Source organism: Balaenoptera acutorostrata, chromosome 17, assembly GCF_949987535.1.
Source record: "Balaenoptera acutorostrata chromosome 17, mBalAcu1.1, whole genome shotgun sequence".
In the NCBI taxonomy this organism is placed as follows: domain Eukaryota; kingdom Metazoa; phylum Chordata; class Mammalia; order Artiodactyla; family Balaenopteridae; genus Balaenoptera; species Balaenoptera acutorostrata.
The window spans coordinates 3565199-3591531 of record NC_080080.1 but is presented as its reverse complement, the minus strand read 5'-3'; the positions used below and the strand labels follow the sequence as shown (position 1 = coordinate 3591531).

The following is a 26333-nucleotide window of genomic DNA, read 5'->3' as shown; positions in this document are numbered from 1 at the left end:
AGGGGCACAAAAATGAACACCAAGACACTTGTGCCTCAAAATCCAAGGTTAAAAAGATAACATATAATGACAACTATGTCATATTTGGCTTTTCACTTTCTGGGAATGAAGACAAGCCCAATTCAAAAAGGATGGAAACGTACTTAAAAATAACTTGAAATCATGGTTCATGTGCATTGTTGCAATTAACTCTATAATGATTAAAACTCTGAAAATGCCAAACGCAAAAATTCTAAATGGAAGGTCACAAAAAACTCTGGCCAGCTGTTGATGATAGACAATCTACCTTTTAACATACGCTCAATCCCTAAATCAAGTATGACATGGGCCTTTTTAATTGATGTTTATAAATCATACTTCTTAACATAATTAGTGTATATTACTTGTTAAGTAGAACAATCTTTAAATCTGTCTTTAAATAAGGAATATTGATAGCATTTTTAAATGAACATTAACACATAAATTCAATAATGTAATAGTTCAAAATAAAATACAGATCACTTAAAATTATTGATTGTAATACTTTAATAATATGTATGGTTGAGACATAAAATAGGTCCCTTCAAGGTACAGCTGTGCGAGTGGAGACAGAAAAATGGGAGATGGTTCACCGCCTGGGCAGCTCCTAACTGGTGACACTGGGGACCAGAGGGTGCTAGCTGCTGTGTCAACCTAAGTGACATGCCCAGCTGCTCCTGCCATGGAAGGCGGGGTCCCAGCTCCCGGCTGTGCAGACCTACACTATGTCAACACTTGGAAAGACAATGAAAAGTGTGCTCATCGTCTCAGGGAACACAAGCCAACAGGAGCAGGAAGGGATGGAGCAAATGCATTGTCATTAAGCTCCTCCCACCAGAGATTCGATGAATGGCTTAGAGAGAGATGGGAGCCCTGGGGCAGACCCCGCCCCCTCCCATCACAGAAGCAGGTCTCGGTGCAGGTGTCCGCCTCCCCTCCTCTGTCCTCCCCAGGGTGCCCCTCACAGCCCAGCCTCAGTGAAGGCTGTGAAGAGGGTGAAGCTGCTGGGCGGGCGAGGGCTTCCCTCTGAGTAACACAGCCCTGGTCTTCGTACCAGCCACCCAGACGTGAGTCCCCAGCTGGGCTGTCCCTGTGCCACTTCCCCATGGAAGAGGCGGAGTCCCTGACCTTGCCCTTGACAACCGCCGTTTCTCAGTTTTCTACCTGTGTCAGGCACTGTATGAGACGCCCTGTGTATTGATGCATTCTTTAAACCTTACCACAGCCCTGCAAGATCAGTGTTCTCTCCATTTCAAGATGAAGAAAAATGATGCTTAAAGAAACAGGAACGACTTGCTCAAGACCACAGGGCAAATAGGTGGGAGGATCAAAATTTGAAATTGGATACAGGTACAATGGGTTCTGAATCCTGTGCTTGTTAAAATTCTAAATTGTTGTTAAATTTAAAACCAACTTAAATCAACACAGCAACTTGAAAAAGATCAACCATGATGAAATCCGACATTGAAACTGCCTTTTTTACATGTCTGTGATCCGACATTTAAACTGCCTTTATTACATGTCTGTGATCCGACATTGAAACTGCCTTTATTAAATGTCTGTGATCCGACATTGAAACTGCCTTTATCACATGTCTGTGAGCAGAGGCTCCCTACAGCGTGGGGCGGTCCCACTCGACGGGGGAAACGGAATTCTTCTTCTAGCTGTCCGGGGAGAAGCACCATGGTGTGTCAGGTGGTGTGATTTTCATTCAGAATGTAACAACTCCCACACCTTACGCCCTGCTCAGGGGAGTGTATTTTCCACAGGGCTCAGAGTAGCAATGTGTAAGACTGGACCACTTATCCTAGCAGCCTAGAAAGAAGTTGCTCCTGCGGTGGGGAAGGCCAGGCACTCAGACAGGGAGGCATGGCCCAATCCGTTTCAATCTGGTCCCTAACAACATTACCAGGCAGCTCGGTGTAAAAAGTGAATCTTCATGGTAATCGATCTCCTAAATAAAAGTCAGCTGAAACCTAGGTACACCCCTGAAGGAAGGAGAATGGTAAAAAAAAAAAAAAAAAAAAAGCAATGAGAATTCCACCTCCCATCTATATTGTGCTTTGGCTTTGAGAAAACACTGGGCCCTCTGCTGTTTAATCTGATTCTCTTTTCCCCCATGAGGTGAGCAGAGCCGGTGATCACTCCAGTGAGGGGCAGGAGGGCTGAAGCTGCGAGAGATACAGAGATGCTTGCAGAGACACAGGGGGCCAAGGGAAGCCCAGGTCTCTGGAATCCCAGTTCAGTGTATGTGTGGCAGGAAGAATGGGTTTTGGTGCCAAGAAGGCCAGAATTCAAATCGAATCTCTTTTTCTCATTAATGTGCAACGAGGGTGAGTTATTTAACATCTCCATACAGCAATGCTGACGTCAAAGGGTTCTCTGGAGTTTAAATTCCACCCATTTTTGGTCTCTTGGGTATTTATTTTTAGGACTTCATGGTACATGTTGGATACAGACCTTTGTTGCATAAGTGTATTGTAAATATTTTCTCCCAATATGGAGCTTGCTTTTTGATGAGCTGAAGTTTTTAATTTTGATAAAAACCATCTTATCAACTTTTTATTTTATGGTTAATAGTTTCTCACCCCATCTGAGAAATCTTTGCTTCATGGAAAATTTTTAATTAAGAATTAAAACTAATTAAAACTAAAAATTAAACTCTTTAACTGATATGACTATCCCAGGGATTCTATTTTCTCTTGTACTAACTTTAGTAATTCATGTCTTTCAAAATTTTTTTCCATTTCATTTAAGTTGTCAAATTTATTGGAATATGATTTTTCACAGTACATTCTTATTATTCTTTTAATGTCTGCAGAATTTAGCCATGCCCCCCTCTTTCATTCTCATTATTAGTAATTTGTGTGTTCACTCTTTTTTAAAATTCTGACCATCCTGGCTATAGTTTACTAATTTCATTAACCTTTTCAAAGAATCGACTTTGTGTTCCATTTAGTTTACATATTATTTTTTCATTTTCTATTTCATTCCTATCCACTCTTTATTATTATTTTCTTTTACTTCAGTTTATTCTGGATACATTTTGCTCTTCTCTATCTTACATAGACACTTACCACTGATTTTAAGCAGTTCAACTTCTAGCATAAGCATTTAGTGTTCTATAATATCAGTTAGCTGGAGTTGTTTACTAGTCCTGTGCAAGTTTTCTATATTTTTACTAATTTTCTGTCTCCTTGTTCTGTCAAAAACTGAGATACAAGTGTTGAAATATCCAACTATAATTATCTGTTTTCCATCTCTCCCTTCAGATGTCCGTTTTATTTTGAAGTTATGTTTCTAAGTGCATTTGCATTTAGGATTGTCAGGTACTCTTGATGACTTGACCCTTCCATCATTACAAATTATCTGCTTACTCTCTCTTTTTCTCCTGAAAGTCTACTTATTTGATAATATATCCATGCCATCTTTCTTATGATTACTGTTAACATGGCATGCCTTTTCCCCCCCATCTTTTTGCTTTTAAACTGTGCATATTTAATGTGAGTTTCTTATAGAAAACATAGAGTTGGCTCTTGTATTTTTATACAGTATGACAATTTCCACGTTTTTTCCCACCACATATATGTCCAGTTCTTCCAGCATCATTTGTTGGAAAGATTTTCATTCCACATAAAATTGTTTTCATACCTTGCTGGTCATATGATCAACTGATCATACATGAGTGAGTCTATTTCTGGACCATCTATTATGGTCCGTTGATCTCTCTATCTTTACAACAATAGCATTCTCTCTTGACTACTGTAACTTTATGTTAAGTCTTAAAGTCGTATAGCCTAAGTCCTCCAACTTTGTTTTTCTGTCAAGTCATTTGCCTATTCCATTGGCAATAATCTGTTCCATTGTGAAATAATTTTTAAAACAGCTTGTCAACTTCCACCACCACCCCCCCAAAAAAGTCCTGTTGGGATTTTAATTGGGATTGCATTGAATTTATAATCAAATTTGGGGAAACTGGTATCCTAGCAGTAACTGACTCTTCCAATCAATAAACATGGTATCTTTCCCCAACTACTTAAGTCTTTGATCCATACGTCACATCATGCACAAAACTTCATTTGAGACAGATTCTGGGAAAAACTTTAACTATAAACCTCCTCAAAGAAAAAGTGGCAGAGTATCTCTGTAACTCGGGGGGCAAAGATTTTAAATGTAGCATTTAGTTCAGTTACATTTAATGTAATTCTTGGTACAGTGGGTTTAAATCTACCACACTGCTATTTGTTTCTACTTAACTATATGTTCCTGGTTCTTTTCTCCTCCTTTCTTGCCACTTCTTTCCCCCTTTGGAGGGTTATTTTTTAGTGTTCTGTTTTATCTCTCCTGGTATACTATCCATACCTTAAGTCATTGCTCAAGGCTTTACAACATGCGTCTCTAACATCACATTCTAACTTCAAATAATATAACATTTTGCATATAAAAATGTCCATTTCTCCCTCTTTTTCCATTTGTACGACTTTCTTTTTTTACATATTCTACTTCTTTATATGATATGCACTACAAAATTAAATGCTATTATTTCTTTCTTAGACAGTCAGTAGTCTTTTAAAGAAATCAAAAAGCGAGGATAAAAAATCTCATACCTAACCTATTCACTTTATTTCCAGGGTTCGTCATTCCTTAATGTAGATCCGAGTTTCCAGCTGGTATTATCTCTGCCTGAGGAGCTTTTACCAGGCTGATAAAACACAAGGACTGTTTCTCTGTCCATCTCTGATCCCAGTGGGTGCTTCACGTAGCACCCAAAACAGTGGAGGTGTTGGTTTAAAGGTTTACAGTCTGCTAAGTGCTTTATTAGACATACAAAGAATGTACAGGGTAACCCCACAGAAGGACCCCCACTATGCCTAGTCATGGTCAGGAAAATTTTATAAAAATGTAACATATATCAATGGCAAACAGACATTTTCCAAAAGGTTAAGTGAAGGAATGATAGTTTAAGAGAAAGAACAGTTTTAGAAAAGGAGGTATGCAAAGGCACACAGGAGTAAGCTGTCCTGACATGTCCTGGTGATGGTGAGAAGCAAAGTGTCTTTCACATGAAGTATGGAGGGACTGGGGACAAACAGCTGAAGAGAAACGCCTAGATCAAAATTTTAAGTACCTTGAATATCAGAGAGGGGACTTTGAACTTTATCCCGTAGGCACTGGGAATGTCTTTAAGCCAGACGGTGACGTGGGAACGTTCACGTGTGTTTACAGGACGATGCTGGAGCAGGGTTAGAGGCAGGGGGGCTGAGTAGGCAAGTATTTCTAGAGTCCCAAGGAAAGATGGCAAAGACGTGCAGTGGCATGCAGGGACATCAGCTCCACCCACAGGATTTGGGGCTCAGTTAGACTCAGCAGGAAAGGAAAGGGAGGATTAGAGGGAATCAAATCTCAACCCCAAGAGCAGGGAAAAGAAACACGGAGGCCAAAAGAAAGAGAGTGAGGTCAGCAGGCGGGTAACCAGGAGCCGAACAGCGCGTCAGCTAACCACCAACTCTTCTGAGTGTACATGTGCACCAAACCACAAGGCAACATTCTTCTCATCTTAAATTGTCATTAAGAACGGCAGGGGCCATGACATGGAAGCCAGATATCAATAAGGCGAAAATAATCCAACTCAGTGACAACCTGTGCTGCTTCTAAGACCTATTTATATGAGCAGTGGCAGCAGGAGATGAGGGGATGAGAAAGAACACACACCAGGAGCGGACCAAAGCACAGGAAGGGCCTGAAAAACTCTAACAGCACCTGGCAGGCATCCTTGCCAAAGCTTCCCGCCGGCAAGTGCTTTGACGCTTTATCCAAATTCAAAACAGAGGCAAGCGCTGGCAAGAAAGACCATTACTCTGTGGGTTGAAAAGTGATAGATGATGAAATGTGATCAAAATGTGCTTGGGCTGAAAAGCCCAAAGCAAAGACGTTAATTCTTGCCGAAGCCATTCTCCAATGGCTGGGGAGAACAGCAGTCTTTCCTATGAACTGAAACTACCCTTACTTTTGGGGGCTGTATCACTCTAAAGAGAGTTTTACATCGACATTAACGTCCCTCTATTATACTCTGTGGACTATAGAGCCCACTGGTGGAGGGGAGAGGGACGCTGCATGTGATGTTCTCTCCCCCACGGTCAAGGATAGACAGGTAAGTATAGCCTTAACTCCATTAAAAATAAGTAATACTGGGACTTCCCTGGTGGCACAGTGGTTAAGAATCTGCCTGCCAGTGCAGGGGTCACGGGTTGGAGCCCTGGTCCGGGAAGATCCCACATGCCGCAGAGCAACTAAGCCCGTGCGCCACAACTACTGAGGCTGCGCTCTAGAGCCTGCGAGCCACAACTACTGAGCCCACATACCACAACTACTGAAGCCCACGCACCTAGAGCCCGTGCTCTGCAACAAGAGAAGACACCGCGATGAGAAGCCCGCGCACCGCAACGAAGCGTAGCCCCCACTCTCCGAAACTTGAGAAAGCCCGCGCGCAGCAGCAAAGACCCAACGCAGCCAAAAATAAATAAATTTATTAACAACAACAAAAAAAACTCTAGCCCACTCTATCCTCCCCCGAGATGTAATGTGCCCCTGGACATGAGAGTGTGGACATGCCCAGGGGTGGTCAGGACCTGCCTTCCAAAGGCTGCTCACCACCTGGGCAGGAATCTGACCCCAGAGGGTCTCCATTTGGCTGGAGCCCCCACCCAGTGCTTCAGACCCCACAGCTCCCAGTTCATCACAGGTCAAATTCGGGGGTGAGAAACTGTCATTCTCCCACCTAAGGCAGGAGTAACCTCTAGTATCTCTGACCACTTCCGGGTTTGAAGTAGACAAACTGGTTTCTTTCTCCCTAAAGGAAGACTAGGCCTGGAGAAGTAATCAAGAGAGAAAGCCTCCTGCAAGTAGGGTGCTCTGGGCAGAAATGACCCCACGCTCCAGATGGCTGGGAGCTCCGCAAACATGGGGCTGAGACGCTGGGCAGCCTGGCCCTGCCTGCACAGTCTTCCTGGGGCGCCCGAAGTGACACAGACAGATAGGCTGGACGCCTCCAGGGGTCTCCAAGACAGGGAGCCGTCTGCTGAGCCACTGCTAGCAGGAGAGCTGAACCAGACGGGAGTGAGTTCCAGGCTCGGGACAACGGGCGGGAACCGTGTCCTGCAAGATGACAACCACAAGCAAGCACACTGCACCGCCAACAATATTACTACAGCACGGTAGAAGGTGTGAAGTCCGGTCACTCCCACCTAACTGAAGCGGCATTGCTCTACACTGCCTGTTTTTCTGATGAAGACCCGGGGAGGCTAAGTAACTCAGCACAGCGAACAGTGGGACCAAAACGAACACCAAGGTCAGAATTCCAAACGCAGTGCCCTCAGGCTCTAGAACAAGGCGGTCCAAGAGCAGAGGTGCATTTACCTGGTTGCCGGCAGAGTACTGACTCGTGTGAAGAATACAGATGGCTCAACCTCTACGTGCAGCCCCAGGGAGAGGTTCCTGTAATATCCTTCAATGTGGCCCGGGCCTCCGGAGTATTTGAAATTCAGGATAGCTTCCAGGGTCTAAAAAGATGTAAAAAATGGTAAGTTAGTACCCCCTAAGTTGATCGCCATTCCCCCAGGCAGCAGACTTCGCTCAGATAAGGCTGAAGATTATCCCAACTGGTAGTTATTGCCACGGGCAGCTCTCACCCAGGGCTGTCACCTGGCACCTGACATCTGGTAACATCTTTCCTCCGATGATGCCCTGTATCTAACACCTACAATTCTCAGCCTGGAAACACGAATGGAAAGGAGCTCCAGAATTACTCTGTGACGGGATATAGCATTTCAGAGAGAAAAACGCATTTCAATCAGCATCACTTAAACAGACAGATCAGGTTGCGGGGGAGGAGGGACTTCCATCAAGGAGCTAGAACGCGGCTCCCAGGCTAACAGTGAGTAAGGCCGACAAACTACAAACTCATGACACTTCCTTGAACCCACAGAGATAAGGTCACAGGGCAACCACATAGCCAGAAGGCCAAGGAGGAACAAGGTCCTTCCAGGAGGGACAGAGTGGGGACACATCTCACCAGGGGCAGAGCCAGCCACCATACAAGCCGGCAGGAAGGAATCAGCTCAGACGTTAATGAATTGCTAAAGGCTGAGTCGGGGCTCTATTGATAGTGAGGACTCTCCAGACCCCAGGACAGTTCCCACCGCTCCAGGTCTTCTCCAAGGACCTCCTTGGGGGCTTACACAAAGGACGGGCAGGGGCAGGAGTGCAGGGGAGCCTCCCTGGGGGTACAGGCCTGGAAGAGGGGGTCAGGAGCCACCATAGGAAGAACAAGAAACCGGAACCCCAGCTCCAATCCCCTACCCCCATCCCAACCCCATCCAGACCCTTCTCTCCTCTAAAGCAAAATCTTAAGCTTCTGGAGGAGGGGTAGCTAATGCCAAGGGCACAAAGACAGGGGTAAATATCCGTTCTAGTGAGGGGAGGGCAGACGCTGCTGGGAGGGCCAGGAGCCGGTCCCAAGCCAGGATCCTACAGCAATGCCACTAGAGACGGAGGCAGGAAACCCATTCATACACACTGCCCACCACTATACCAGGCAGAGGATGGCTGCTACTGGGGGAAGGGCAGGAATGCTGAGAGCCCACACGCAGGATCCAGGGGCACGGCTCCGACCTAGGACTGAGGCAGCACGAGGAGAACAAGAGGGCCCCATCTGCTCCTGGCACAGACCTAGCAGGCACCCGGTAAGAAGCCTCTGGGGGTGGCATGAAGGTGTGGAGAGACCCCGGCCAGGTGCTGGTGGGCAGGGAGGGCACAGGGCTGAGGATGGAGGACCATTATGGGAAAAACCCCTGGTACCTACCTCAGCAGCCCCTACTTTCTTCCCCTTCCCCCAGCACAGTGTGGATCCTGTGCTGCACCAAGAGTAACCATAGCAACAGGAAATCTCAAACCCAGCTCAACTCCTCACTAAAATGACTCAGCCTTCCCCGGTAAGGTCCTAAAACGGGCGTCAGCACACTATGGCCCAAGGGCCAGATCTGGCCCGCAGCCTGGTTCTGTATGCCCTGGAGCTGAGAACAGTTTTCACATTTTTAAAAGGTTGTAAAACAAAACAAACGACAAAACCAAAGAAGAATATGCAACAGAGACCATAGGCAGCCAGCAAAGCTAAAATATTTACTATATGGTCCTTTACATAAAAAGTTTACCGATAAAACTCTAAGAAGAAAACATAAGAGGAAATCTTCATGACCTTGGATTAGGAATGGTTTCGTAGATATGACACCAAAAGCACAAGCAACAGGAGACAAAAGGCTGGTGTCACAGAAACCCAAGGAGGGCAGAGCCTGGGAAGAAGGGCCAGAACGTCCATTGCTGCAGCCTTGTAAAAAGGGTCTGAGAAAGCGTCCACCACACTAATGGCAATGAACTGGTCACTAATGACCCTAGTGGAAGCCTTTTCCAGAAAAGGAAGAGTGAGGGTGAGCTCAGAGCATTGTCTGGGGCTGACAGTGCCGGACAGGAGCCTCAAAACCACGTGTTCAAGGTGAGGGCTCAAGCACATTCCCACCTGCAAGAGCCAAGAGAAGCCACACTTCCCAATGGCAGAGCAGGTGTCTGCCCACCTGCCCTCCTGCCCTCTTCCCTATGCTTCAAGAGTCACATTTCAATAAGCCTTGCGGGCAAGACACGGCATTTAGCCCTCAGTTACTGCTTTCATTGACCGGTTCCCCCTCTCCAAAAGACAGGCAGCCACAGCTACACAATTCTTTAGAACGAAAGAAAACCACCTGTGTATGCATGCTGCCAGAGGCCATCCTAGGTGGAGAATGGTTTTCCTCTGGGAAGGCCAGAGGACAGAAATTCCAGAGACAGGCAAGGCAGCCTGGTACAGTGGACGGAGAGCAGGTATGGAGGCCAGATAAACTCAGCCTGACACACTGTGAGACCTTGGGCGTAGTATCTCACCATTCTCAGCCTCGGTTTCTCAAGTGTTAAGTGGGGACAATAATTAACACCTATCTCACTGGACTTTAATGACGATTCGGTGAGAAAACGAAGTAGCAGAACAAATATGCACTCACTAAATAGGTTCCTTTCTCCTTCTGCAACCTCACCATCTGACACCCTAAGGCAACATGGCTTAAAATAGGAAGAAATGTGAAATGTATTTCAATGCCATTTATTTTATTTAACATTTTTCGTATCGTGGTAAAATACTCATAACATAAAATTTATCATTTTAACCATTGTTAAGTGTATGGTTTTGTGGCATTAAGTACTTTCACATTGTTGTATAATCATCATCACCATCCATCTCCAGAATTTTTCATCTTCCCAAACTGAAACTCTATACAAATTACACAAAAAAATCTACTCCCCTCTCCCCCAGCTCCTGGCACCCTGTCTCCATGGATTTGACTACTCCAGATACCTCATATAAGTGGAATCATTGCATTTTTGTCCTGTTGTGACTGGCTTATTTCCTCAGCATAGTGTTTCCAAGGTTCATCTGTGCTATAGCTTATATCAGAACTTAATTCCTTTTTAAGGCTGAATAATATTCCACTGAATGGGTATACCACATGTTGTTTATCCATTCACCTGTCAACAAGCACTTACGTTGCTTCCACTTTTTGGCTATTGTGAATAATGCTGCTATGAACATGGGTGTACAAATATCTGTTTGAGACCCTGCTTTCAGTTCCTTTGGGCATATCCCCAGAAGTGGAACTGCTAGATCACATGATAATTCTATATCTAATCTCTTTAAGGAATCACTATACCATTTTCCACAACGGCTGCACCATTTCACATTCCTACCAGCAATGCACAAGGATTCCAATCTCTCTACATCCTCAACAATACTTGGTTTTTTTTCCTGTTTGCTTGGTCTGTTTTTTAATAATCACCATCCTAATGGGGGTGAAGTGGTATCTCATTTTGGTTTTGATTTGCATTCGCCTAATGACTAATGATGTTGAGTACCTTTTTATATGCTTACTGGCCATTTATACATCTTCTTTGGAGAAATGTCTATTCAAGTTCCTCAGTCCCATTTTAAAAGCTCATTGTTCCAACTCACCTCCCACCACTCCTCAAGGTCTATATGTTTACAGGTTCCCTTGAACTTTGGTCCTACTAATTCTCTCAACCTGTATAAATGTTACTCCTTCTTCATGGCCCCTCAAAAGCCATGCCTTCTCCAGTAAGATGGCTATACTGCCTTACTTTAAAAGGACTCTGTGAAATACAGATTTTTAAAAAATACTCAAGGATCATATTTTGGTTTCACCAAAATCCCAAATTCTTTTCCCATAGCATAAAGCACTGTACTGTCATCTCAAAAGGACTGCCAATTTTATGTCTTATACTTTTGAAAACGCTTGTTTGTGAGCAGAAGGTAAGACCCCCCTCATACACACATCCAAATAAACCTTTCTGTAACGACTTTCTCAGTCCAGCTGACTCTCATCTGTTTGGTCTATTCTTTCATTCATCTTTTCAATCACTTCCTGGGTACTTTCTGGGTGCCAGGATCTGTGCTTAGAACAATGAATACAGTATGGTCCCTGATCTCAGAAAGCTCACTAAATGTTGAGTCAATGAATGTCTGAATAAATTAACTGATAAATAAGCAAATAAAACCAATCCATCACCCAACACATACATGGCAGCTTCCACAAATTGCAAGCATGGTGGTCAAGGAAATAAACAGGTTCTCAATTATGGCCTTGAAAAGCCAAAATCTGTGAAGTAATAAAAATGTCACACTGTCTTTTTTGTTTTTTAAGGTAAACTTAAAAGTTGTCTCCAGGTAGTGATAGAGTAGAAATCACCTGGGAAATGAGCAAAAAATACACAGAGATAGATAACTGTCAAGTACCATATAACAAAGAAGAAATAGTTCTGTGTTTCTATCTTCTTGGAATTGGCTGTTTATTTACTCTGTAGAGAAGCAAGGAAAAGATATAATTATGGGGGAAAATATGTAATTTATGAAAATCAAGCACAGAAAAGATTTTCTAAAATTGAGTATTACTGCCTTTCTTCCTTGATTAAAAAACAAAAACAAAAAAAAAACCCTCAGTCCCCCAAAATTAGAATATTTTAATAAAGCCATAAAGTGGGGTGATAAAACACACAGGATGTCGAAGCTTTATTTCAATCAAAATATAAGGAGGAACAATGCAGTACTCTGCCATAAGACTTTCCCTTCTTAGAACATGCGATGGTCTTTACTTTGAAGGAAGACTATTATAAAAATCAGAAATGGGCGAAGAATTAGAGAAAAGTTACTTTCTAGGTATACTATCAATATAATTTATTATTTGAGCTAAAATGAAAGGTCTTTCAAGAGCTACCTTTTATTGGCCACCTACTAAGTGCCAAATGCAATGCTAAGTTGTCTTCATACATGGACTCTAATGTTAAGAGCCCTACAAGTAAAGCCCAGTTTTCGCAAACAAGCAGTTAGGTGACTGGCCTATGCCACACACCCAGGGAGTAGCACATCCAGGGTTCAAATGCAGAGCTGCATGGCTGCACAGCCCTCTCTCTTCCATGTATGCAAACTGCTCAGAACAGCATTCATTCATTCATTCATTCATCCACCCACTCATTCACTCACTGACCCTGAATGTCTACTAAGTGTAAGGGACTATGGCAGATGACACAATGCCACCCCTGAGGGCTTGCTCAGGTCTAGTCAAAGACACAAGCCCCTAGATATCTAAGACAGTTGTGATATATTACATCACAGAGAAGCGTCCTAGTATATACAAGGATACAGGAGAAAAAAAGCCCGTGTGTGTCAGGTGTGGAGTTGGATAGGAAGAGCCAACAACCCAGTAAGGAAGGGAGGATTGGGCAATTATTAAATAGAAATTGGACAAATAATGGGAGAAAAAAATCAGTTAAGCTAAAACCTATTTTGTGAAAATATCAATAAAAGTGACAGTCCTCTAAGTTAGGCTGATCAAGGAAAAAGGAAGTGAGAAACTAATGACTAATATCAGGAATGAAAACGAGTATCTGTACAGATCGTGCACACATGAAAAAGACAGTAAAGAAAGAGTGTAAACAATTTAGTGACAATAGATTCAACAACTTAGGTAAAATGGGCACATGTTACCAAACGGAACCAACAAGAAATAGAAAACCTGAAGAGCCTCCTGCTAAGCGAAGACATTGGATTCATTAACTAAAACATCCTTTTAAAAGAAACCCCAAGCTCAGATGGTCTCCCAGCTGAATTCTGTCAAAACTTAATGTCAGAGACAATACCAGTTTACAGAAACGCCTTCAGAAAAGAGAGGGAGAAAATATCCCCATTCTTTTTATGAGGCCAGTGTTACCCAAATGCTAAAAGCAGAGTGCATAAAGAAAACTACAGGCCTATATCCCTCCTGAATTTAGATGTAAAAATCCTTAACAATTATTACTGAGTCAAAGTCAGTAATATTTAAAATGAGTAATACATCATGACCAAGTAAGCTTAACAGTGCAAGGTTTGGTTTAACATTAGAAATCAATCAATGTCATTCACCATATTAACAGACCGTTAACAGACAAAAAAAAAAAAAAGAAAAGAAAAAGAAAGAAAAGTCATAGGATCATCTCAATAGCTTCAGAAAATGCAGCTGACAACATTCAAAACCTATTTATGATTTCTTTTAAAATCTCAGCAAACTAGGCATAAAAAGGAACATCCTCAATCCACAAAGTGCACCCATGAAAAACTTGCGGTTAAAACCATACTTAATCATAAGCAATGTTTTGCCCCTAAAATCCAGAATAAGGCGAGGACCTAGCTGTCATTACTGCTATAAACACTGTACTTGAGATCCTAGGCAAGTCAATAAGGCAAGAAAAAGAAATTAAAGGCCTACATGTCAGAAAGGAAGAAGTAAAACTGTCTGTTCATATATGACATAGTCATGTGACCCCAAAAAATCCTAAGGAATCTACTAGAACTCTCAGAAATTGCTAGTGGTAATGTTAAATGTACAATCACTTTGGAAAACAACTAAGCAATTCCTCATAAATTTAAACACAGAATTAATATATTATTTAGCAATGAAACTCCTACCAAGAAAAATAAAAACATATATCCATACCAAGACATGTATATCAATGTCCCTGAAAACTTTATTCGTAGTACAGGTTAATCCCAAACTGAAAATAACCTCAACGTCCAACAGCAGGTAGGTGACTAGACAAACAAATCTTATGGAATACTACTCAGCAACAAAATGAAGCAAACTACTGATAGACACAACACGCAGAAATCCCCAAAACATTATTATGAGTGCAAGAGGCCAGATACAAAAGAATATATACCGTATGCTTGCATGTACATGAGATGCTAGAAAAGGTTACTCTTTAGGACAAAAAGCAGATCAGTTGTTGCCTGGGTTGGGGGCAGGAGAGGGCTGACTGCAAAGGGGTCAGGGAAACTTGTCGGGCAATAATGAGAATATTCTATATCTTGATGGCTGTACAGTTAATGCGGCTGCATTTTACAGAATGCAAATTATATTTAATAAAGTTGATTTTAGAAATTGATCCTGATCTTTAATAGGCACAAAATCACTTGCAAACATTAAAACAGAAGACTCCAAAGTCATAGTGTGGGCCACACTGATGTAGGGCTGCCTATGTCTGAGGATGAATGTAGAGCCTCAGGATCCCCAGGTTCTGCAGCAGGGTCATGGAAGTGAGGTTATGATTTACTGTAATTAAAACTTCACATGACCTTAGAAAAGTCATGTCCCTTCTCTAGTCTTCAATACACTCATCTGTAAAATCTGAGACTTGTGCCAGATATTGCCTGAGGTTCATACCAGTTCTCACATGAATTTTTACTGTTCATTTTGTAATACCAACCTAATATTCCGTGATTTCTAATCTAACTAAGGTTATTGCCAGAGAAAAACAATCACCCTGGACACTGTCATAACTAATTTATATGTCTAAGAAATAGACCTCTAATTTTTAAAGACCCCCAGTGGACCTGTCACCGCAGATTTCCTTCTGCTCTATTTCCGTGATACGACACAAGATTAACAGCTGTGATGTTATTCACTTAATAAGTCAAACGTTCAGGACCACAGGTCCCAGCTGGGGCTCATACCCCAAGAGGCCAGTCCTCCAGTTTACTTAAGGTCAATGAAACACACAAATGAAAGCCTTACCACTACTTTCCAGTTAATTAGCACTTTTGGCCAAAGTCTTTCTTCAGTGTTAATTATGCCTTAAAGATGCCAAGTGACTACAAATTAAATGGTACATCCACAATAATGTAGGAATGGATCTGCGCAACACCAGCCATCAAAGCAGCTCTTCTTCAAGAGGCCCGGAAGTCCCTTGGTGACTGAGAAGGGTCAGGACGTAAGGTCCAGATGGAGGAAGATGTGTCTGGGGACTGTTAAAAGGCCAAGTCAAAAATCTGATTTCTGGTACCAAAAAAAGCAGCCGTTTCATCTTTTTTGTTGTGAAGTACACGTTCATATCATTTGACCATTTTTTTTTTTAATTGACCTGTCAGGTTTTTTTCTTCCAGATATCTAGGAGGATTTATATATTAAGGAAATTACTCCTTGCCTGTGATATAAGCTGCAAATATTTTTTCACATTTGGATAGTATCTTTGGGTTTATTTACGATGTTCTTTGCCTTGCAGAAATGTTTAATTTTTTTGCAGTTAATGCATCAGTCTTTTCTTTTATGTCCCTTGCACCTTCTTCATGGCTCCTGAATCATGGTTAGAAACACTCTCCACACTCCAAGGTTATAAAATATTATTCTCCCCTGTTTTCCTCTATGACTTTAAGGTTTATCTTTTAAACTTTTAACTTCAATATTATCTCAAAGTGACAGAAAATTTGAAAGGAAAGTACAAAAACCACCCCTTTACCCAATTCAACAACTTTTCACATCTTCTCTCATTTTTAAATTCCCTCTCTTCAGATAGAGACAGAAGATAGATAGATAGATACATAGATAGATAGATAATGAAATAATGACGATAATGGTGTCTGCAAGTTCTGTTCCTATTTTTCCATTAGTAATTAACAAGCAATTTGTGTGGAGATGCCTGGAGAGGTGATAAATACCTTACTCCTCATTAAATTCTCACTCACTAGATTTAGCATCCATTGACAATTTTCTAACAACACAAGACAATTTTCTTTTGCTACTAAGATGCTCTTGCTTCAAGGCTTTTCCAGTGAACAAACCTGAGAAATATGTGTCTGTACATACATACATACATACATATATACTGGCACCTTGCTATAGATAGATATGGATATAAGTATATATATGGACAAAGATACAGAAATAAACACAAACAGGGAGTTCAGAGTGATACCTCAAGTTCCAAATTTACACCACAAGATTCATCCTCATTTTCCCACACCCGTGACAACCTTCTCTAATGTGAGACACGTAGGGTGCTTCCTGCACCCTCCTCCAGAGGACACCAAGTCAGTGCTTGTGGGGTCTGTCCCCACCTCAGCCGAGGGCCCACAGAGAGAGGACTCCGGTGTTCCACCATTAGACCTGGCACCTGGTCTTCATGGGAAGCGGGGTACATAGGTATGGGCGGGACAAAGAGCTCAAGTCCACCTCTAAGACTCCGGGCCCAAGGCCAAGTGCACTACAAGATCCCATCCAACGTTAAATCCGTGACAACAGGTCTGTCTTTGATCTCATTAGACTCACACTGCTGCACCTGCATTAAGCGCCTAATGGCATTCTAACCTCGAGTGTGGAACTGCAGTCAGGTCCACCTTCGCTGTATGCTGCCTCTTTGATAGGCCTGGGGCCACGTGGTCTGTTAACCAGGGCTGAAAACGTGGACATTCATTCATTCAGATGGTTGAGATGAAATTATGGCTTTACTCCGGAGACGTACAAGAATCAGAGGCTGCCAAAGCCCGACGAGGCTACTCAGGATACAAGGCAGTGACCACTGCAAAGCCCGCATCTCACGAGGCTCTGCTTTCTCTGGAGCTGGGCTGCTCCTGATTTAATTTCTTTCTGCTGATGTTTTCAGTTATTCAACAACTCTTCTAGCCTGTGGCCTTTGCCCCTTTCTCACTCCAGCAAACTTCCTTCTTTAAATAGAAAACAAACTTTCTGCCTGCTTGGCCAGCAATGGCACTTCTAGGTCCTCGGAGCAGGTGACCCTGGTAAATTCCACCTCCCTTGGAACCTCCACCCTTTATCTTCACAGTGGGAATCAATTTAACAGCTGCTTTACAGAATTCTTTTCCAGCTCAGTTGGTACAACAGGCCAAGACTAGAGCCGCCTGTCCTGCCCAGACCTCAGGGGTCCCACGCCCAGGATGAAAGCTGAGCAGCTGAGACTGAGGGGCGCCCTTGTAAGCCCTCTGTTGGGCTTCTGTCCCCAATAGCAAAGGCTGACTCTGGCACCTAGAATTTCTTCTTCTGGTCTATAATCTGTTCTCCCATTTTGAGATCCTCCAGAACATCTTGGCCAATAGGAAAAGAGATTAAGGAAATAAAACTGCATTTTAATGGCCATCTATTACTATACATTGAATTCCACTTTCTTTATGCATCGTGTAGTTTAAGCCTCAAAATCCTTCAGAGAAGAGCTCATTAGCCCCATTTTGCAGGTGAGGGAAGGAGGCTTAAGGAGGATTAAGCAGCATGTCCCAGACCACCCCTCTGCGGAGAGCGCTTGTTCTCCGTTCTTCTGTTTCCACGTGAAGGACTTTCCCCGAGGACTCTCTCCCTCACTCTTCCATGCCCTGGTTCACATGGAAAACACTGGCTACCCCAACTCCCACTGGCCACCCTGAGGCCTGAGAGGCCAATACCGGGGTTCTCTGGTTGGATTTTATAGCCCACCTCTGCCCGGCACCTCTCCTGACTGCGGAGCTCTGCCCCAGAACTCGCGTCAGTCCCCAGGAGAGCTCGTTTCAACACAGTGCTGGGCCCCACAGCAGCGTTTCTGATTTGCAGGTCCGGACGGGGCCCGAGAATTTGCATTTCTAAGGAGATCCCAGGACGCTGACGCTACTGGTCCAGAGACCACACTCTGAGAGCCACCACGTGCAGACGGGGAGAGGAGGGCAGCCTCCCTAACTGGTGAGATGGCAAAGGATGGGTCTTGTGGGCTCCACCCCTTCCCTGTCCCCCACTGGCCCTGCAGGCTGGCCTGAGTCCTAGAGCCGGCCCCGTGGGTGAGAATCATGGACCTCAGCTCTGCCCTTGATTGTGTGGACACGCTAATTCCACGGTGAGGCGCTGGGGAGCCCACGTGGCCCCAGCCAGGCCAGCCCTCCCACCTAGCTTCTCCGGGTTGGTGAGCTGACCATGCCACTCCTGCACACACCTCTGTGATGTTCCAAACTTAGATCGTGCAAGCAGGGTGCTAGCTGGCTCCTCTCAAACCCTGTTACCCATGTGAAGACAGCCTGGGGCTGACAGTCTAACACCACCCTCCTTCCACGGTTCCTCGGCAGGCCAGGGAGAGCCACCACCCCGACTGTCCATCAGACGTCCGCTGAGCCCCGTCCCGGGCTGTCCACCATGCCGCACGCCCTGCCGAGAGCATGAGGAGGGGGTCAGACTGTTCCGGAAGAGGCCGGAGACAAGAGGAAACCAGGCTGACCCTTTTCCCGTGTGACGTTTGACCCCAGCTGCATGAAGGCAGGAAAGATGGGAAGCGGACCAGTGGAGACAAGCAGGGCACCCTGGCAGGCCAGCCGCCGAGCTCTGGTCAGAGCTCCCTCAGGGCCTGGGACTTAGTGCTGGGCCACAAGCAGCTGAACCACAATGACAGAAACAAGTCACAACAGACCCAGACGTGGCTTTACACTTAGCCACTGACTCTGAAGACCTCACCTCTCAAGACCACTGGCCTACAGAGCCTCCCATGTGCTGATAAAGAAACTGTGACTTGAGATGTAGAGAACAAATGTATGGGCACCAAGAGGGGGAAGTGGCGGGGTGGGGTGGTGGTGTGATGAATTGGGAGATTGGGATTGACGTGTATACACTGATGTGTATAAAATGGATGACTAATAAGAACCTGCTGTACAGAAAAATAAATACAACTTAAGAATTCAAAAAAAAAAAAAGAAAGAAAGAAACTGTGGCTTGGATTTGTGATTTGTTCAGCCAGCCCCAAAGCTTGTCCAAGGCAGAATTTAATGCCACACCTGCCCAGCTCCGAACTCCTTGTAATAGACAGCCATGGCACTGCTGTAGAAACAGTCATTATAACCCACTTAAATGTCAGGTTCCCCCCCCCAACCCCCAGAGTCCCTCCAGGCACGGCGGTGCCCCCAGGGCTGGCTCACAGCCTGGCACACTGCCCGATGGAGGAGTTCAATCATCGCTTACCAATTAAATAAATAAATGAATGAAAGGAGTACCTTCAGCATTGATATAAAGAGCTTTCAGAGGATTATGGCTTCCTAGCCTCTGGGAGAATAAATCTCTATTATAAATGGAAACCTTATAGTCCCGCAGATGCTTTTTTTTCTTAATGCACAGCTGCATAAGACAAAATTATCCCTTGTGTGTTAAATATGCCTTTCTAATTACACTCACCTAAGACGCATTCACTCTAAAGGCTAAGAATAGCTAAATAATATAAATTACAAAGGAGTAACATTCCGTGTCAGCTGAAAACATTAAGCCAGAGGTAAGCCAGGATTAGTGAACAGTCAATAAGTCATCGCAAAGGATCATTAGTATTAAAAACAAAACAGATGCACAATGAGGGCAGAGGACTTCACCCCCAAAACAAAAGCCAAGCCGCTGCCAAGGCATTTGATTTCCTGCCTCACTTGAGTCCTTGCCTCTGGTCACCCTGCCAGGGGCACAGGTGAGGAAGAGAAAGGTGGCAGCCAGGAGCCCGAGGACCCGTGCGTGGTCAGATGCCGCCGTGAACTTGCTGGCTGGGTGCCCGGGGCAGGCGGCCTCGCTCCAGCTTCGGACTCCTCTGCGCGATGACACGATGAGGGCCCCCTGCCTGCTGGGCGGTTGTGAGCAATGAATGAGAAAACGAACAAGGGCGGTGGGTTTAACAAGGCTCTGCTCCCTCCGCTTCCTCAGGGAGAACACCTCCCTCCCGACAAAGATGAAGGCGGATGCTCGCGGCCTCTTGGGGAGATGAAACCAACGGTCCAAGCGCAAGGACGCCGCCCGCTCAACCGCCACGCAGCCAGGAGCCCCAGATCCACTGTGTTCCTTGACTCCTTCCTCTCTCCAAATAGTCGCTCTGACTCAGTGTTATTCTACTTAACCAAGAAAAGTGAAAAGCAGCTATCACCAAGACGACGACGTGAACGCATCGATAGTTAATATGCTAGCAGTACTGGCTTTCCAGAGATGGGTTGTCCTTTTCAAAACAATGGCAGAATTGTAATGAGAAGCAGAAGGAATTCGGGGCTTGTTTTTACCTAAAATGTGGGGCGGGAGCCAGACTGCATCATGGGGCAAGCCCACCTTCTCCCTAAGGAACACCCGGATAAGAAGTCCTGGGGTTGGAAGGGGAGACTAAAAAGACGGGTGCGGGCGGGCTGCGAGCCATGCCGCCCCCACTGCTCCTCACAGGGAGCATGAGAGGGAACTTGCCCCGATGCCTCACAGCCACTGAACCCCCTTCTGTCCTTGCTTTGCTGGCTCGCCGTCCCCAGCCTCGGTTCCAAGACCACAGAGAGACCCGTCGCTCCGTCCACAGCCTTGGAAGACGTCTCTGATATCTCTCCTCCCGAAAACAACTCACAGAAGCTCTTCAGACGTGGCGGGGCCCACATCTGCCACAGGGCACAAAGCCTTCAGATGGTCATTTTGTACTTTTTTTGGCACTAAAATGAGGGAAATGTCACTTATTCTTAGGCTTTTGTCCTGAGGGACAGAAATGTGTATAGACAAAGTCTACAAAGGGTCCTGTCACATCTGCAATAAACTGCTCTTGTTTCTACTACAGAACTGGCTGCAAAGATGGACCAAACCTCCTCCGTGAAGGGCTCGGCCTGGTGGCCTGTGGGCACCCCACGTGACCTTCCAGGGGCAAGGCTCGCAGAAGCAGCTAAAGATAGCTGCACACACTCTAGGGCAGAGAGTCACACACCTGTGCTGTATCTCCTCCTCCAGCACACACGCGCACGGGCACACACACACACACACACACACACACACACACACACATACACACACACACGAGCCCCGTGAACCCTGCACTCCAGCATGCGGGTAGGTCTGAAATTAGATTGTGCTAGCCTGGGTCAGAGTAAGAGCCGAAAGGCAGCGGGCATGCAAGTCGCTGCCCAAGGCCCAAGTAGCCTCTGGAGAGCTGGGGCGTGGGTCACCTCAAATCCAGATGAGAGGTTAAAGAATAAAGAACAAAACAAGTGCCTGCCTTTGGACGAAGGAAAGAGAAAATGTGCCACTTATGAAGAAAGAGACAAGAGGGGCTGGAGGGGCTCCAAGGTGTTACTTAATTCCTCCTGATTCTCTGCGTGCCTGCCTTGGGGTCGTCAAATCCTCAGCCTCTGTTTGAGAAATACACAGAGAACAACAGTAATCAGTAATAGTTGTGCTTTCCGAGTTCCTCATGAGAGCAAGGCACTGACACAGTTCAGATGTGTTGAAAACTCTTCAGTGTAGACATGTGAGTTATGCCCTGTCTACCGGGCTCCAGCACCACTGCTAGCAGGAGGTGGAACTGGACTCCAGTCAGACTCCAGCGGTAACGGTGGCACGTACCACTCCTCATCACTCCGCTCCAGGCAGGGACAGAGGTGGGAGAGTTAGGAACTCAGTGCCCGGGGAGGTAATTGCCCAGATGGCAGCAGAGGACAAGACTGGGGAAGGAGTCCCCAGCTGAGCTCCCAGGGAGGGCAGGGGTCACACCAGGAAGCAAAGGGCCCATCAAGGGCCAGAGGGATGTGCTGACCTGCTAGGAGAGACCCAGCCAAAGCCTCAGGCCTCCAACCAGAATGCAAATGAGGCCTCACACAGCACCAGCCCCAGGAGCTGACTGCATCTTCCTAAAGGATCCAGCACAAGCTGGGTGGGAAACCACAAACACAGAAAGACAGACAAAGTAAAAAGGCAGAAGACTATGTCCCAGATGAAGGAACAAGATAAAACCCCAGAAAAACCACTAAATGGGGATAGGCAACCTTCCAGAAAAAGAATTCAGAATAATGATAGTGAAGATAATCCAGGAGGGACTTCCCTGGTGGCGCAGTGGTTAAGAATCCACCTGCCAATGCAGGGGACATGGGTTCGAGCCCTGGTCCAGGAAGATCCCACATGCCGCAGCGCAACTAAGCCCGTGCGCCACAATTACTGAGCCTGTGCTCTAGAGCCCATGAGCCACAACTACTGAAGCCCGTGTGCCTAGAGCTCGTGATCTGCAACAAGAGAAACCACCGCAATGAGAATTCTGTGCACCGCAATGAAGAGGAGCCCCCGCTTGCTGCAACTAGAGAAAGCCAGCACATAGCAACAAAGACCCAACGCAGCCAAAAATAAATAAATAAATATATTTAAAAAAAAAAAAGATGATCCAGGACCTCAGAAAAAGAATGGAGGCAAGGATCAAGAAGATGCAAGAAATATTTATCAAAGATCTAGAAGAATTAAAGAACAAACAGAGATGAACAATACAATAACTGAAATGAAAAATACACTAGAAGGAATCAATAGCAGAATAACTGAGGCAGAGAATGGATAAGTGACCTGGAAGACACAATGGTGGAAATCACTGTTGCAGAAAAGAATAAAGAAAAAAGAATGAAAAGAAATGAAGACAGCCTAAGAGACCTCTGGGACAACATTAAACACACCAACATTCGCATTATAGGGGTCCCAGAAGGAGAAGAGAGGCAGAAAAGACCCAAGAAAATATCTGAAGAGATCATAGTCGAAAACTTCCCTAACATGGGAAAGGAAATAGCCACCCAAGTCCAGGAAGTACACAGAGTCCCAGGCAGGATAAACCCAAGGAGAAACACACCGAGACACACAGTAATCAAACTGACAAAAATTAAAGACAGAAAACTTATTAAAAGCAACAAGGGAAAAACAACAAATAACATACAAGCGAACTCCCACAAGGTTAACAGCTGATTTCTCAGCAGAAACTCTACAAGCCAGAAGGGAGGGGCATGATATACTTAAAGTGATGAAAGGGAAGAACCTACAACCCAGAATACTCTACCCAGGAAGGATCTCATTCATATTCGATGGAGAAATCAAAAGCTTTACAGACAAGCAAAAGCTAAGAGAATTCAGCACCACCACACCAGCTCTATAACAAATGCTAAATGAACTTCTCTAAATGGGAAACACAAGAGAAGAAAAGGACCTACAAAAACAAACCCAAAACAATTAAGAAAATGGTAATAGGAACACACATGTCAATAATTACCTTAAATGTGAATGGATTAAATGCTCCAACCAAAAGACACAGGCTTGCTGAATGGATACAAAAACAAGACCTGAATATATGCTGTCTACAAGAGACCCACTTCAGACCTAGGGACACATACAGACTGAAAGTGAGGGGATGGAAAAAGTTATTCCATGCAAATGGAGATTGAAAGAAAGCTGGAGTAGCAATACTCATATCAGATAAAACAGACTTTAAAATAAGAATGTTACAAGAGACAAGGAAGGACACTACATAGTGATCAAGGGATCAATCCAAGAAGAAGATATAACAATTATAAATATATATGCACCCAAAATAGGAGCACCTCAATATGTAAGGCAAATGTTAACAGCTATAAAAGAGGAAATTGACAGTAACACAATAATAGTGGGGGACTTTAACACCTCATTTACACCAATGGACAGGTATTCCAGACAGAAAATTAATAAGAAAACAAAGCTTTAAATAGCATAATAGCCAGACAGATTTAATTGATATTTATATGACATTCCATCCGAAAACAGCAGATTACACTTTCTTCTCAAGTGCAGATGGAACATTATCCAGGACAGATCACATCTTGGGTCACAAATCAAGCCTCAGTAAATTTAAGAAAACTGAAATCATATCATATCAAGCATCTTTTCTGACCACAAAGCTATGAGATTAGAAATAAATTACAGGGAAAAAACCCATAAAAAACACAAACACATGGAGGATAAACAATGCTCTACTAAATAACCATGAGATCACTGAAGAAATCAAAGAGGAAATCAAAAAATACCTAGAGACAAATGACAACAAAACACGACGATCCAAAATCTATGGGATGCAGCAAAAGCAGTTCTAAGAGGGAAATTTATAGCAATACAATCCTACCTCAAGAAACAAGAAAAATCTCAAATAAACAATCTAACCTTACACCTAAAGGAACTAGAGAAAGAAGAACAAACAAAACCCAAAGTTAGTGGAAGGAAAAAAATCAAAAAGATCAGAGCAGAAATAAATGAAATAGAAAGAAAGAAAACAATACCAAAGATCAATAAAACTAAAAGCTGGTTCTTTCAGAAGATAAACAAAACTGATAAACCTTTAGCCAGACTCATCTAGAAATAGAGGGAGAGGACTCAAACCAATAAAATTAGAACTGAAAAAGGAGAAGTTAAAACAGACACTGCATAAATACAAAGCATCAAAAGAGACTATTACAAGCAACGATACGCCAATAAAATGGACAACCTGGAAGAAATGGACAAATTCTTAGAAAGGTATAACCTTACAAGACTGAACCAGGAAGAAATAGAAAATATGAACAGACCAATCACAAGTTATGAAATTGAAACTGTGGTTAAAAATCTTCCAACAAACAAAAGTCCAAGACCAGATGGCTTCATAGGTGAATTCTATCAAACATTTAGAGAAGAACTAACACCCATCCTTCTCAAACTCTTCCAAAAAATTGCAGAGGAAGGAACACTCCCAAACTCATTCTACAAAGCCACCATCACTCTGATACCAAAACCAGACAAAGATACTACAAAAAAAGAAAATTACAGACCAATATCACTGATGAACACAGATGCAAAAAATCCTCAACAGAATACCAGCAAACAGCATCCAACACATTAAAAGGATCATACACCATGATCAAGTGGGATTTATCTCAGGGATGCAAGGATTCTTCAATATATGCAAATCAATCAATGTGATACACCATATTAACAAACTGAAGAATAAAAACCATATGATCATCTCAATAGATGCAGAAAAAGCTTGTGACAAAAGTCAACACCCATTTATGATAGAAACTCTCCAGAAAGTGGGTATAGAGAGAACCTACCTCAACATAATAAAGGCCATATATGACAAACCCACAGCAAACATCATTCTCAATGGTGAAGAACTGAAATCATTTCATCTAAGATCAGGAATAAGACAAGGATGTCCACGCTCGCCACTATTATTCAACATAGTTTTGGAAGTCCTAGCCACGGCAATCAGAGAAGAAAAAGAAGTAAAAGCAATACAAACTGGAAAAAAATAAGTAAAAGTCTCACTGTTCACAGATGACATGATATACTATATATAGAAAATCCTAAAGATGCCACCAGAAAACTATAGAGCTAATCAGTGAATTTGGTAAAGTTGCAGGATACAAAATTAATGCACAGAAATCTCTTGTATTCCTATACACTAACAACGAAAGTTCAGAAAGAGAAATTAAGGAAACAATCCCATTCACCACTGCAACAAAAAGAATAAAATACCTAGGAATAAACCTACCTAAGGAGGTCAAAGACCTGTACACAAAAAACTATAAAACACTGATGAAAGAAATCAAACATGAGACAAACAGACAGAGAGATATACCATGTTCTTGGATTGGAAGAATCAGTACTGTGAAAATGACTATACTATCCAAAGCAATCTACAGATTCAGTGCAATCTCTATTAAATTACCAATGGCATTTTTTATAGAACTAGAAGGAAAAAATCTTAAAATTTGTATGGCGACACAAAAGACCCCGAACAGCCAAAGCAATCTTGAGAAAGAAAAACAGAGCTGGAGGAATCAGACTCCATGACTTCAGACTATACTACAAAGCTATGGTAATCAAGACAGTATGGTACTGGCACAAAAACAGAAATGTAGATCAATGGAACAGGATAGAAAGCCCAGAGATAAACCCACACACCTATGGTCAACTAATCTATGACAAAGGAGGCAAGGATATACAATGGAGAAAAGACAGTCTTTTCAATATGTGATGCTGGGAAAACTGGACAGCTACCTGTAAAAGAATGAAATTAGAACACTCCATAACACCGTACACAAAAATAAAACTCAAAATGGATTAAAGACCTAAATGTAGGACTGGACACTA

General features: G+C 43.7%; 1 protein-coding gene across 6 annotated transcripts in view; it reads right to left on the bottom strand.

The window, feature by feature from the left end:
- Positions 1 to 26333, bottom strand: part of TRAPPC9 (trafficking protein particle complex subunit 9) — a 560212-nt gene that overhangs the window by 184936 nt on the left and 348943 nt on the right. For all 6 annotated transcript variants that reach the window (XM_057531917.1, XM_057531923.1, XM_057531919.1 and 3 more), the window contains one exon: positions 7435 to 7577. In XM_057531917.1, coding sequence (XP_057387900.1) covers positions 7435 to 7577 — 143 coding nt within the window. The remainder of the gene's footprint in view (positions 1 to 7434; positions 7578 to 26333) is intronic.